Source organism: Calonectris borealis, chromosome 2, assembly GCF_964195595.1.
Source record: "Calonectris borealis chromosome 2, bCalBor7.hap1.2, whole genome shotgun sequence".
In the NCBI taxonomy this organism is placed as follows: domain Eukaryota; kingdom Metazoa; phylum Chordata; class Aves; order Procellariiformes; family Procellariidae; genus Calonectris; species Calonectris borealis.
The window spans coordinates 63,309,663-63,324,997 of NC_134313.1; the positions used below are offsets into that span (position 1 = coordinate 63,309,663).

Here is a 15,335-nt window from a genome sequence, read left to right on the forward strand (position 1 = left end):
TTTTAAACTTTAAGAGTTGCGTATAAATTGAGCCATTTTTTTTACAAATGCAATAACTTGCTGCTGCTGCTAGTGATGGAAGTGATCTCCTGGAATGGAGAGCACTGCCTTGCAGAGCAGGAGATGTCCTTGCTCAAGGAGACAAAAGCTGAACTGAGCAGGAGTGGTCATCTCTGTGGGGCTTTATCTCAGGCTAGCAGCATTAGACTATGCTGGCGACTTGTTCTGGTGGGTGACAACTGCCCCCTGTAGGGTTGTGCAATGTGAACGCAGGAGGTAAATGCGGAAGAATGTGAAGTTATCAGGATTCAGAAGGTATTTTGTTTAGTCCACACACAAAATGCTTCCCAAGTTAAGAGTCTGAAAACAATCCCTCCTCTAGCCTTAGAGATCTAGAGGATCTCTAAGGACAGTGAAGTGAAATATATCTGTATATATCTCTGCCCCACCACCTCCTCCCTGTACAATATGTTGTGTAGCATGAATTTTTTTCAACTGTAAGTAGTAGAAGAGCTCTTTCACTATTACGGACTTGTATTTCTAACACCATTTGCCAGTATTATTTCATCATCCTTATTATGTCAACAAACTCATTTATCATCCTCTGATATTATCTATCTTTCAATACACAACTTCAGTTGCTAGAAAAAGTTTAGCACCAGTTTAATCACCTGGGAACTGAAGTAGAAATTACATACAACCTCAGGCATGACCTAGAAGCTCAGGTAAACTGCAGGAAAATACTGCCAATAACAAGGTGTGTGTTTTCAGATAACAAGTTTACAGATTTCTTCCCAGTAATATTTCTTATGCAATAAACAGTGCCTAATTAAGGTCTCTCATCTCTTTGTGGTTTATCTCACCTTATGACATTTGTATAGCAGCATTTTATAATTGAATAACAGTAAAGATGAAAATGCAAGTATTTGGATTTTATTTATAGCTGTGAAAGCATGCTTTACAATTTATCATTCAGTTCAAGAATTCAGTTGTCTTAAAAGAAAACTAGATTTTTCAATGACAAGTACCAGTTATGACTAAAACCTCAGCATTTACCACCAGTAAATCTAATCTGCATGCATTAAAGAGAAGAATTTTGCTGACAGGTTTTTATGGCTTGGTTCCACTGTAATATTTCATCGGTTTCAATATACATATAATCAAAATAGAGAAGTAACAGTTGTATTTCTTTTTGTGACATGGTCATTCTTAAAGATTGCTACTCTGACTGATGCATTTGTGTACTATAAATTATAATAAATAATTTTTTAAAATCATAAGTAATATTTAATTTGTTATCCAGAAACACAAAGTATTCTATAGACCTTTTACAAAAGAATGGTGAACTGCTTTATAGATGCACATGATAAAGAAGAAATATGGCTTTGGCTTTGAAAGGTAATTCACCTGCTTCACACCACAGAGAAGATTTCATATGTCTGTCAAGGAAAAGGTTAAAAACAATCCTTGCAAGTAAGCAATAACTATCAGGATGCATTAGGTAAAACTAACTCACACAGTACCCTCATACCCTTGACCTTCCAAACACATTTGTAGATAATGTTGATGTGTCTGACAGTAGACACAAATCCTCACAGTTCTGTGGGAATATATTTCAATTCTGCCTTGAAAGTATATTTTCTATAATATTAAGTGGATTGTTTTTGTAAGATACAAATTTTGATTTACACAGCAATGCAACGCATGTTATAGCCTACACTTTGCAAAATATAGCCATGATCTTATAATGCTCACAGTAAGGTAAGTTTCTTCTGTGGGGCAGTTGGAGAATGGTCTAATCTGGGTCTAATCATGCATGTCTGGCAGTGAAGAAGAAGCAGCTTAAATTAAACTGCCAGAATCAAACACTCTGAAAGGCCATTTCTGGATCCAAACTTTCAAGAGCTAGATGTTCCTGTAATAGAGACAGGCAAATGGATTGAGACAAAAACAAAGACATTCACAAGAAACAGCTTCCTAGAACAATGGGGTTTTTTGTTTGTTTGTTTGTTTTTTTTTTCAAAAAAAACCTGCTGGAAATGTGGTGTGAGAATACATGTAAATAGAACTTGTTGCTTTTACATGAGAGTCCTGTTTTAATATACATTTATGGAAATGGATTTATGGAAATGCCAACATGTTTTCCTTTCTCCTTAGATGTTTGTAAAATTGGAAAGGTTAGTTTAGTGTTTGTTTACCATCATCTCATTCTACATTTCCAGAATGTACCCTTTCAGTGTGGGTGCAGGCACAATGAAAGAAAGTAATAAAATACAGATTTTGTAAAATACATAAAATATTATATCCTCACCACACTTCAGGAGAAATTACAGGCTTTATATAGAGCTATGCAGTCTGTCAGTGTATATACTGTTCTGTGACATGGTTTAGGCAGAAAAGAAATTGTGAGAGGGAAGGGAAGGAAATATGGGAGCCCTGGACTAGATTTGCACTCTCACCTTTATGCTACCAGACTTTCTGCACTGATTCCCCTGAGTTTATCTGTAAGTGGAAGCAGATGTTGGGTGACTCAGTGGAAACCCTCCCTGGGGGGGCTTGACTTACCCATGTGCCAGTGCGCTGCCCCCCACACCCCCTCTGCGTGCTGCCAGAATATGGCAACATGTCTTGTGGTCCACTTTTATCATCTTCTTGGCATGAATCCCTCTCCATGGGAAAGTATGATTTATAAGGCATGGCTCTAGTTCAATAGACCTCACAAATATCCAAGAAAATGGCAAAAGCTGAAGGAGAGGAAGGGAAAACAGGAAGGAAATTTCTTCACGCATGAGCAGAAGATGAATTTTGAAGGCAGGCTTTTAAACAAATTCATCTTATTCTTTTTAAAAGCCCTAAGTTTTTATTGTTGTCCAGAGATATACCTATTCTCGCCTTACTTCCATCAAAGAGGCTGTATCTGTAGAAGTGTTAAGGAACAGCACTCTGTTACCTCAATATTTTCTTCTCACATACAAAGTTAAACGTCATCTGGATGTTACTGACAGAATGTTCTGTCTCTTACCACCAGAAGCTGAGGATGTTATGAGAAGACCAACTCTGGGGATCTGTGTCCTGAGACAAAAACTACAAAAAATCAGGAAGGGTTAAGGGAAACCTCTTTGCTTACAGCACTCTAAAGAAGCCTCCCAAATTGTTTGTGTCCCTGTGACAACAACCATATTTGGTTCTCAAAAGTCCCAAAACAGGCTCTATCATTTGAGCTGTGTGCCTGGGAAGTCGGTCAGCTGATAGCCAAAATAACTTAGTGTCCTGGTTTCGGATAAGTCCACACGGGAGAAGGTACACCTTGAAGCATCTGTGGCTGTGGATAAGTCCATGCTGCAGCAGGTACACCTTGAAGTGAGCAGCTGTGAGGTGTTTGGCTGCCTGCCAGGTTAAACCACAACACTCAGGAACAATCAGTTCCAATTCAGGGCCCTGAAGAAAAGTGGGTATCTAAAGGTTCTTGGAGACCTGGAATTGCATTCCTGTCTCCCTTTCTTGTCCAGCAAATGTTTCTGTCACTTGAGATCTATACCTAACCAGATGAAGATGTGAGGACTGTACCAATTAAGCATGGAAAGGTTTTTCTGGGATATAAATTTTCACTAATTACAATCATCACTAGATGCTTCAGGGCTTGCATGCAGTATTTTTCTATCTCTCCGAATTTCAGCACTACATTGGAGAGATTGTCACAGAAGTATTTTCCAGATGTCCCCAAAAATAGCAATGAAAAAACTGTGGCAGTTTAATAGAGACATTTCTAGATGACTGGAGTCACCCACTCCTAAAGATGATCAGATATAGACTGACTGTGACAATGGATGCTCAGCGTGTGCATAGTGCCAGGCCTGCTCTCCAGAAAGTTTCCCTTAGGTGAAGCCTATCCTGTAATAAAAGACAGTCAGCCTAGTTGCATGATTTTTATTAGTTGTGGTTTAACACTGTGTGAACACCAACATGAGATGTTGTTTGTTTGACCAATGGCAGAGATTTTGTGACGTTAAGTTTGGGAAGTGGATAGGATGAGGCTGGGTGTGGAGGTGGGGCTGTTGTAGTGCCTCGGGTGGTTATGCCTTGAGGAGTTATGTCCTGGCAGGTAGGGACATCTCAGATGTACGTCAATGGGATGCAATGAAGGACTCAGAAAGGACTAGGAGGTTTTGAATTTTCATACAAATGTTCCAACTAAGGCCCAAATTGATCTGAGACCAAAAGAAGGTGAACAGAATTGAAGAAATTAATTATTCAAACTAACTTGACAGGCATAGCTGTTCAGTACAGCAGAGAAGGATGTTTTGCATTTGAAGATCTTATTATTACTGTTTTTTCCTTTGCTCTTAGAAAAATACCCTAGAACATTTAGAAAGAGAAAGTGCTTTAATAGATCAGATTCACCTAAAGAGCAGTATATTATATCTATATATATATCTATAACATCAGATATTATATCTAATGTTTTCTTAAATTGCATTTTTTCTTTCAAGAAGGCCTACTAGAAATATACTGCCTTGAAAACTCACTACTACTTTCTCTCCTTTCTCTTTTTCCTCTCTCATTTCTCTAACTCCACCTCCTATCCCCAAATTTGAAAATGGAAGATGCAGTCCTAGTAGTGTAAACCCTTTTAGAAGTTCATAAATCAAGGCAAAGAAAGAAACTCATGTGGAACTTTATGCTAATAACTCATGTTTCAACACAAGCGTACTGTCATAAAGCTGGTCAGTAAGAAGGCATTGATTTAACTTGACACTTTTTTGAGTAAAATGTTAACACGAAACTTTTTTTCTTTTTTTCCCAGAACTAGAGGCGGAGGAATGGTGCAAACATCTTTGCATGGAGTGTCTAGGAACCAGGCTCAATGATATAAGTCTTGGGGAACCAGATTTGCTTGCTGCTGGAGTCCAGAGAGAACAAAATGGTAAGTAATTTTGTAATTGCTCCAAGATGAGTTCTTAGGTGATGTCCCATATTTTGTTGTGGTGAGGATTTTTACTATCAGCTAGAAGCACATCATTAATAACTAAACATTTGGATGTGTTTTTGAGTCTTAATCCTATTTTTCCTACAAATAAAGATGATTAAATTCCATGCCAAATAGCACACGTAGGGTGACTTCATGTCTTCATTGCATTCACATTTTCCTGTCATGGGAAATGATGACTATGACCTTTCCGGTTCTGGAAACAATGGCCTCTGTGCAGAGGAATAAAACAGCAGCTGTTGTTCCACAGCCTTTAAAAGACAGCGATGAACATATCAACACTACTTTGGACTGCAAAACACATATTTGCTTTAAACTCATACCTGTCTTGAATAATGAAGTCAAGGTCATCTAAATGTTGTCAAACACAGGTGAAAAGGGCAATGACAGATGCTAGTCAGCACTAAGCCTGAGCTTGTAAGTCTTCATCTGAAAGCTATTTGGAACGGAACTTTAGATTAGACATGTGCACAGCAAGGATGCTAGTGGATGGAATATGCAATAACAAAAGAAAATCTGTGATTATCCTGTCATTTAATTCCTATTAATGAACATGAGGGCAACACAAAATGTGCTCATTTATTCCTTCCTAAATTACAGCTCTCAATGATTATTACTGTCTTGATGCTTTTATAAAATCCAATAGCTTTTAACAAAGTAATAAAACAAACTGCCTCAATGGTCATAAAATATCAAGCCAACTATCATTATAAACAAAATTACGTAATTAAATTATAGAATGAATAACTCTATATTGATTATAATGTATTAATTTCAGAGAAGAATCCAGACATCTCTGAACCTAATGACATAAAATATACAGAAATCTTTAAGAAATTTTTTTCAAAAATCAGACATGTTCAAGTGCGATTTAAATTAAGTTCAAATGTTTGTGAAGTCATTTGCCTGTTATGAGACACAGGATTTAATATGTAGTCTCAAACTATTTAACAAAGGGAGAGCTACTAATGTTGTAGGAAAGTGATAATGATCAGACACAACTCAAAGCAGCCTATCTGCTATATGCTCATAAGCTATAGGTATAAAACTCATACCCATGTTCTTGAAGAGAGAACTATGTGAGCAGGTGGAGCACCTTCACAAATGCGAAAGGGAATAAATCTTGTCAAAAGTCTGTGATGTGTGCAGAAAAATAGCTTGAAATTCCTCAAGCTCTTTCTGCAGTGAATTCATGTACTGTCCAGCAGCTTTCGAACGTAGATGGTAAATATTACATTTCATCTTGCTCTTGAAAGAGATCCAGTTACACACGTATGACCTCCAGAAGACACAGATTAGTTCTGTTGTGTGAACTAGTATGGATTCAATTGCCTTAGTCTAGAAATTAATTGCAGTGCTACCAACCAGGATATATGAACATAATTAGCATCTTTATTGTTCTAAATGAAAGGAAACAAAGAGGCAAAGCATGTTGTACAAATCACATGAATAAGAATATGTGAAGGGTATCATTAGCCATATTCTTTTAAACCAAGTGGATGTATAATCTGATATTTGACAAGCATGCTCTGCTAAATCGTTAGCTACGGTATCTCAGACAAGTAATTCTGATACCTACCAGCTTCCTTCCCTCATCCGCTTGATGCACAACTCCGCATTTTAATAAGCATGTTTGAAATTCAAAGTTGTCTTGTTCAGAAGCAAAGCAAATTCTGTTTTGGGGGTCTTTTAATCAACTTGGAAGGAGGGAAGTGTACAGAGACTTACTATTGGTATGAAATTTAGCATTTTGTTCTTTTAGCTGTGCTGTAAGAGCCTGCAGTTGCACTCAATTTTTTTTAGCAGATTCCTTCAGTAAAATCAATTGAGTGGAACCGTGACTTGAGTTTATACTAGTTATCTTATCCTGCAAACTTGGCAGTGTCGTTCCCCACATGATAGTTCTATGGAAAAGGTGACTAATTGGAGGGTGGAATCATTTGGTGAGCTCTGACAACAAATTCAAATTTTAAATTTCTTTTCTTGCATTTTCCTCATATCGTAGATTTTAAAGGCATGCTATCAAAAATTCAAATTCAAAAATTCAATTAGTTCAAAAGATACTTAAAAACTTTTCAAAAGTCTACTGAGCTTTTGTTGACCTGAAACTGAAAGGTCAAAGTTAATTTTCCAATTTGAAATTCATGAAAAGTGACTATATGTATGAAATGTCTAAAATCTTGCTCATTGTGAAAATGGCAGCTGTGTCACTCTCAGTGTTTTTTTTTTTGTGTGTTAAATAAAAACTGTACACTGGTATAGTACCTTTGAATGTCATTATTTCAAAACATATTTCCAGTATGTCAACTTCATAGAATACCTTTTGAGTTAGTTGATGTATTAATATTTCTTGAAACAGACATGTGAGAATACAGTTTGTAAAACCTGTAATAGAACTGTAATGCCTCAGCATCTGGTTTCATGCAGGTTCTATTGCCTGAACCATACAAGGGCTTTCTTTCACGTCACTGAACAAAAGATGTCTCTTAGTATCTGAGCAAGACCACAGATTGCATTGTCATAAAGAGTACAGTGATGGTGGGTTTTCAGTTTTAGATTTTTTGTTTGTTTGTTTGTTTTACATTTTAAGGGCTAAAAGCAATTGAATAATGGTGTTATACTGTTGATATCTCTATGATATGACAGGGTGTTAACACCATTAATCCCAAAAGAACAGGTGTATTAATCATTAATCTCATCTCATTCCAACGTCTTTTTTCAAATGGTTACTTTGTCCTACAGATTTTCTGAAATGTTTAAAATTTGATAAAGATACTTCTTTGATCATAAAAGAACTAGCCTAATAAGGTTTTTTTCCTATGAGCTGCCTTACATTTCCTAGCAATAATATTTTAATATGCTATGTTCTTTATCTGTCCAACTACTTGCCCATTCCTGCCCTTAAAGGACATTTGCATTATGTATGTCATGTACTTGTAAGGGTATTCACTGAAGGGATCAGGTAAATTGGCTATCTCTTGAAAAAAATGTAAGTTTTCTGTTGTGCAGGTTTGTGTTTTAGTCAGCATAACCAGTATCTTCAGTTTGCAACATTTGTAATAATTTTCTTAATTGTTATTGTATATGTCCTGGGATCATAAAAATTTCCACATGCTGCCTATATTTTTTATAACCAAGGACTCACATTTCAGAAAATACTTGGCAAGGAAAATATGTGTGTTTTCTATGATTTGTCTAATATCTCTTTTTGTTACATCTGAGCCTGTTTATCCTCCTGCTCTCACTCTTGTGGTTCTCCTGAGATGAGCTTTTGATTTCAGAAGGGAAGACACCTGATTCTCTGTGACACGAATGCAACAATATGATTTGCAAAACAGTTTCCAAAGGCTGGCAAAATTGCTGTTTGGTGTGCAAATGTCATGGCTAAAAGGCCATACATTCATAAGGCATTTCTGTCACATGAGGATAAAAATTTAAGGTAGTGCAGCGATCTGAAAGAGACGTTCTTTTATAGTTCTGAGTTGTTCAGTAAGTGCTAGTGAGATCTATTTTATTGTAGTTGCAATGTTGCTTGACCCTCCAGCACCAAGCAATTCTGCAGTGGTGATAGCTAAAAGAGCCAAACTATAGATCTGCACTGCTTGTAGCAGAGACCTCTGGCTATTGTGTCTTGTAGGAAGAATAGAGAAGACATCTAAGAAATTCTTGTGCAAAACACATCAGTAACAGAAAGCTTCTCACTGGATTTCATCTCTGTTATTACTTTCAAGAAGTATTACCACAAGTTTTACTGTGTAAACTCTGCTGCAGAAAATGACTCTTAGGTGCTTTTCTTTTTACATTTAAGGCTCACAACCAACGGCTCCTTAGTTTGCAATGATATGCAGATTCCAATAAAAGTGAGATTTGAAATGAAACTTCTGTTGCTCTCCAACCATTTTATTTTCTCTCTCCTGCAAATCTAAGTGATTTGTTTGTGTTCCTCAGCCCTATAACAGCAACCCTGTTTCTGTTTAATTTTATTTTCACGCCAAACACAGTCTCTTATTGTTTATGAATGTCCATTTAGATTATTTAATAAAGAATGAAAATATAGTATTAAATCAAAAGAATTAAAGGCTACATGATCCTATTCAGATAACAAGTTTAGTATAATGGCAGCAGAGCTGTATACACAATGATAAGACAAATAATAATACACAGTTATAACTCCAGGAAAGAAAATCTGGACTAAATTGGATCTGATAACACTGTTGACAAGTAGTCTTCTAAGCAATATCCTGTGATTCTTACACACACATTTCATACTCCTTAGGTTTCTCAAGCTGCTGTTAGGGAAAGAAATCATGAATGTAGAGTGCTGTCTTCATTTGGAAGAATTGGAAACTTCCTTTCCAGCTCTCAATATATTTGGAAGTATTTGTAATACATCCCAAAACATATCAACAAAAACAAATCTATTTTTTAAAATATTTTTACCTGCCTGGCTGTCGTCATATCTAGAATTTGTCCATGCTCATTATTTTTTTTTCAAAATATCACTGTTTCCAATGTGTCACTGTATTTTCATTCTTTATTAAAAGGAAGTAATTAGAAATAAGTCATCCAAATGGACAGTTTACAATGACAGGCTATGTTTGCTGTGAAAAAGAAAAACAGAATATTGAAGACAATATTTGTTAAAAAAGCATTATGTGTAGACAGTGCTACTAAAATCACTCTTTAAGAGCAGGTGCTTCCCTTTGGTGAAGACTTTATTCCTATCTATTTTGAATACTAAATAATAAGACTAAAATACCTGAATACTTGTGCTACCTCATATTCTATTAAACTTTACTTGTAAACCTAGTGTAAACAGTGAAGAAAATAGGCAAATGTAAAAATGTAAATTTTTAAACTGAAAAAAAGTCTTGATCCATCTTTTGCTGCTGCAGCTCATTTATTGTTAGGTGTTATGCCTATGATGTCAATATAATGCTTTTCCATTATGTGTTACTGGTGCTTTGTTGTTTTTCTTTTTTATACAGTATGAAGCTAATCTTGATTTTAGAAGTCTGGAAAAGTTTGAAAGATCATTGATTTTTCACTTTTACTCCCTGCCTAATATTTAAATTAATATCTCATAAAATTACTTCCTTTGTAAATTTTTTCCTCTTTTTCATAACATTTGTTTTACCTTCCTTTTTTATTTAAAAACATTCCACAGTACAGCAGTCTTGCTTCCTGGGTTTTAATTGCAAGAAACTCATTAATTTCTGTTAGTAAAAATGTAGCTTTTCATAGTGAAAAATGTCCTTGAATCCTCAGAAGAGGATTATGAGTTATTTCTTTATGCTACACATTGAGATTACAAACTACAGCCAAAACACAGGGACTTTGTAATTATGTTCAGAGAGCTGACTTGATTTAGGGCATTTTCTAGGGTCTGTAAAATCTCTGTGATTTACTACATAAAAGCATTTTGCATGTGTTTTATTCATCTTCTGTTATCCTTAATCCATTTTTATATTTAGGTTTTTTTTTTTTTTTTAAATAAACGAAACATAGCCATCTTTATTCAGAAAAGAAAGGTGTTTACAGTTTTAATGGCTGGCTAATCCAGTGAGATTTCAGATTCTTCTCTATGTTACTACTTATCAGTGAAACAATTTAAAATAATTTATTTATGGTAGCCTTTATATTTTCATTGAGATGTTAATAAAAATTTCTATACATTTTTAATGGAAGCGAAGCAGAATAATTATAAGCAAAGGAATAAAATTAATTTTGGAGTCCTTGTTCCTCACTGTGTAAAGCAGGAGAGAATCGTTCTAATAAACCTGACATACAAAATGCTGTGACTTCAAAACTTAAAGCTCTCTTTCCACCTGAAAATTAGCCACAGATGGTCAGCAGCAGAAGTCTCATAGATGGAGAAGTAGTTTCTTCCAGATAGAAACTGAATGCTTTTAAAACCTTTTCTTATATAGACCCCACCAACCTGACTGCCTCCTTCCGTAAGTAGTTTTCCCTCTCATTAAAGCTGAAATGAAACAAAGCATCTGGATTGCAAGATTATAATGTCATCTTGTCAGTTTTCCAGCTGGGATGATTTAGGCAAAGAAATCCAGTGATAAAATGGCAGAACCAGGATGACTGGGCCTCACAGTCATTTTCTTCCCCAGTACAGCTGGACTTTGAGCTGAAAGGCTGAGAGCATTTCAGAGTTGCTGCCAAGTCTGCATCTCAGTCAATGCGCTCATTTTAACAAAGACTCTTATGCTCCTGTGCTCTGGAAAACATTACATTGAAAAGAGTGGAATAAATGTGGCAATGTATCAGCACTTTTTCCTCATCCTGGCTGCCCCACTCCCTGACCTTTGCTCTCACCAATTTTAGAGCAGGGAGGAGGACAGTGATGCTGAATGCTGAGGAATTGCACCTGCCCAGTCTCAGCCTTGTCTTGTCCAACAGGATGGCATCTTCTTGTTTGGTTTCTTCCTATTTTCTGGGTCCCTCATTAACTTTTATTTACGTAATCTTACTACCCAATGAACTGTCATTATCTCATCCCACTCATATGCAGATGGTGACTGATCCACAGAGAAGCTAAATATCCTATTCAATGTGATTCAGAAGATCTGGTGACAGAATTCAGCTGGGATTCCCAAATCTAGCCTATGAATGTTCTTGTCTGGATGAGTTTAAGGGCAAAACTTGCCTCTAAGAACTGAATGATTGTATTACCTTTACTAGATACCTGTTCAAATATTTTCTGAAATGCAAAAATTGGACCCTGCGTTTTAATTCCTAAAATCATTTAATAGTATCCACACCTCTCCACGTCCTCAGTTTTCCACTTAGTAAGTATTAATAAGTTTTTGTTTCAAAAGCAAATATATCCATCCTCAATCTTCTCCAGCGCATGTTTGTACACTTGCTTTTTTTGCCAGTTTCTGTGAGTTCCAAGGGTGCTACTTTTTGCCCTGCAGCTGATGTTCAGTTTAATCAGACATACTTTCTTTAATCCATGACACCTCATCTTAGACACTGACCTCCCATGTAAAGTCAGCAAATGTCTCCTGACAGTTTGAGGATACCATTTGTCCTGAATACCCTTCATGCAATAATATCCTCAAACACTTCAGAGAAGTTGAGCATTTCATGAGTATCCTGGTAACTTCTAAAACAAGTTGAAATATTCTGTGCATTCAACACAACAGTTTAATGTCTACTTCAGAATATAATTGTACCTCTCCATTTTCTCCGCTGTCTGAGGCACTCTGTTAGTGAAGACAGGGAAAGGGAAAGATTTCCATTCTCATATAGTAGCCCCATTCCCCCATACACATTGTTGACTTCATGTAATGTAAAGGGGAGGCCAAGAGAACCAGCTGATATGTCGGTCATCTGAATCTTTCTTTCAAGTAGAGGAGGCAAGTAACAGGAAGTAACAGCATGGCAATGCAAAACTGGAGTCTAATATATAATAAAAGCACACCTGCGTAGCAGGCATTTCTGCACGACCATCACAATGACATATGGATACTGAAAAAGGGCATATATATAAAAAAATATAATTCCATTGCAAGGTATAAGACAACACGTTATAACAAGTCGGCTTGTTCTCCACCATCCCCTTCCCAATGCAAGCATTGACCCATACTCCCATGCAAGTCTTTCCTTTTACTTCAGTAGGGGTTAGGTTAGACCTCTGCCCAACACACTCTTCTGAGGGTTAGGGGAAATTCTTTGCAGTGATCTCAGCAGCACCTGCTAATCCATTTGTGCTGTGTGTCAGAAGACTTTTATAAGATATTAGGAGTTTCACACTTGGGACCTTAGTCATAAAATGAAACTTTTAGAGCTAACACCCATTAGTGTGATTAATGAGAACTAGAGCCTGGGAGAAGAGGTTGAATGGCTATGAGACTGAATGAATCAATTGGGGAGTCATTAATAGGACAAAATTAAATTGACTGAAACAGAATAACATTGGGGATGACAAGTTTACTTATAGCTATGCAGGACGGTAATTCTTATTGCTCACCCAGCAGTTCCCTGCTTCCATTAATTCCTCAGCCAAACTTTTACTACTTTATTGACACACACACACAGACACACATACTCACACACACACTTCTAACATATTTTATATTAACTGACTTATTTGCAAATTTTCACTGATTTTTCAGAAAAATATATATATATATCAAATGTTTAAAAAATGGAGACATAATGTCTGTGATTGAATGTCAAACACAATGGGAAGCTGCATCTAATTTTGACTGTTATGATAAATTTCTCTCACTTTATTTCTCTTCTGATTGCTTTAAATTCCTTCCCAGTTTTTATGAGGACAACACGAGAAAATTCAGTGCAAATGGTGGATTAAAAGTGTTCCACACCAAACTGTCATTCAATTATTAAGTAATTGGAGACAATTTTTGTATCAGGTGTCCCTTTAAAGTACATTTTCCCAGTACTGTTTATTGAATGAACATTGCTCATGTTCATACTTTAAATTGTTCTTTCTTTTTTTGTCAACAGTCTTTAGTGTAGTAGCATTGACATTTTGCATTTCTATGCTGTTTCAAAAATGAAAGGAAATTGTCAGAAGTTGTGAATCAGCTGCACTCTCCCATATTATGCTATTAAGCCCAAAGATTTCAGTGCCTTTAGAGTTAAAATATAGGTTAGCACTTCCAACTGTACAACCTGAAATTTAACTGAGTTTTTCATTCTTTGTAGAAGCAACTCATTAGAAACTTTAGCTATTCTTCAAAGAAAATTGCATTTTTATTTAAAATTCTCTTGCTATTACTGTGGTTTACTTCCTTCCATATGAGTTAATGGTATTTTATATCATCTTGGTTTTTTCCTTTTTTCCTTTTTTTTCTTTTTAAGGATAGTTTTTGCATTGCTTATTAAATCACATGTAATTCAGGCACTTCAGAAAATTGTTAATGCCCTTGACCTCTTACTGCAAGGAGTGCACTCTCCAGTGGCAGCAATTGATGTCATGACCATAATAATATATCATGTTGAATCAGATTTTTCAAGAAAGCAACAGATGATTAAAAATGTTATTAATTTGACAAATGATAATGAGTTTGGCAAATAAATAGAAATTGAACACAGTTAACAAGCTTCAATAAGTAAAACTGAGTTTGCAATTTCAAGGAGAATTTTTCCAGGGGGCAATGGTTGTACGTACATGTTTTGCCAAGATAGCTGTAGAGGAGCCTCCGTCAGAGTTCAAGTCATTGTGAATTTTGATTTGCAAAAAGTCGTGGACCTTAATGTGAGGATAAAGGACTTCAATTAAGTTGCTGGGGACATATGTCAAAGAGGAGTACGCAGATCGTCTATGAAAGATGTTTCAGTCTGTTGCATTACTTATAATGAAAATGAAATGAAGATTCTTCTCTTAGTCCTCTCACGTACACTAGCAAGGCTTCTTTGACATCAATGGATCCTCACCTCTGTTCAAGACTAGAAATTTAGCCTTGATTTCTGAACCATCCGTTACTAAAAACTTTATTTTATTTTTTTTTTCCCCTGTATAAAATCTTACTTTAACTGGTGATGCCTTATTCTGTGGTGTTGTTTTTTTTTTTTCCAGAACGATTCAATGTATATCTTATGCCTACACCAAATTTAGATATCTATGGGGAATGTACAATGCAGATCACACATGAAAACATCTATCTCTGGGACATCCACAATGCCAAGGTCAAGCTGGTCATGTGGCCTCTGAGCTCTTTGAGGAGATATGGACGTGACTCAACATGGTTCACATTTGAGTCTGGAAGGTAAGAGTTAAGGAGAAGCAGCAAGAAGAAGAAATAAGCAGTGATTTTTGAGAAGCAGTCTGATAAGTTAGATTAGCCTCTCATTATAAAGAAAGATGGAATACATGGCCTCTCCACAGACTTCCATTTGTTGAATATTATTTTTCAATATATTCAACCCAGTGTTCGAAATAAATGTTAATATATCTTATATTTAAAATGAGCTTAAGCTTCCTCTGACTTTTATTTAACTGCAGTTAAATTGTCATTCTTAAGTTTTATGAGTCTCGCTGTGCTTAAACACTAGTGTGGTATAATTTGACTACTTTTGATGTAGAAGAAATTAAATCTGAATAATGGAAAAGGCTCATCACACAGTATGAATGCAATAACTTCCGTTACGGTAGATACTACTCTTTTTGGATGTTCCTGATGACTGATTGCCACCTAGAGTATAATTGTAAGCAGGAGTACAGAGAACATTGTGAACCCATGAAAAGGCTAGCTCTTTTTTTCTGCCTACAGTTTTAATCCTCTTTGCCATTTCCATCCTCAGATCAGTTTTAAATGTCCGTGGAACTCTGTTTTGCCTCCCTTTCATGTCTTTTTAATGC

At 36.0% G+C, this 15,335-nt stretch overlaps 1 protein-coding gene across 1 annotated transcript in view; it reads left to right on the forward strand.

Annotated features, from left to right (window-relative positions):
• The window catches only part of DOK6 (docking protein 6), a 252,832-nt gene that overhangs the window by 149,298 nt on the left and 88,199 nt on the right, over nt 1-15,335 (forward strand). The window contains exons 4-5 of the mRNA XM_075142169.1: nt 4,805-4,924; nt 14,553-14,742. Of these exons, the coding sequence (XP_074998270.1) occupies nt 4,805-4,924; nt 14,553-14,742 (310 nt within the window). The remainder of the gene's footprint in view (nt 1-4,804; nt 4,925-14,552; nt 14,743-15,335) is intronic.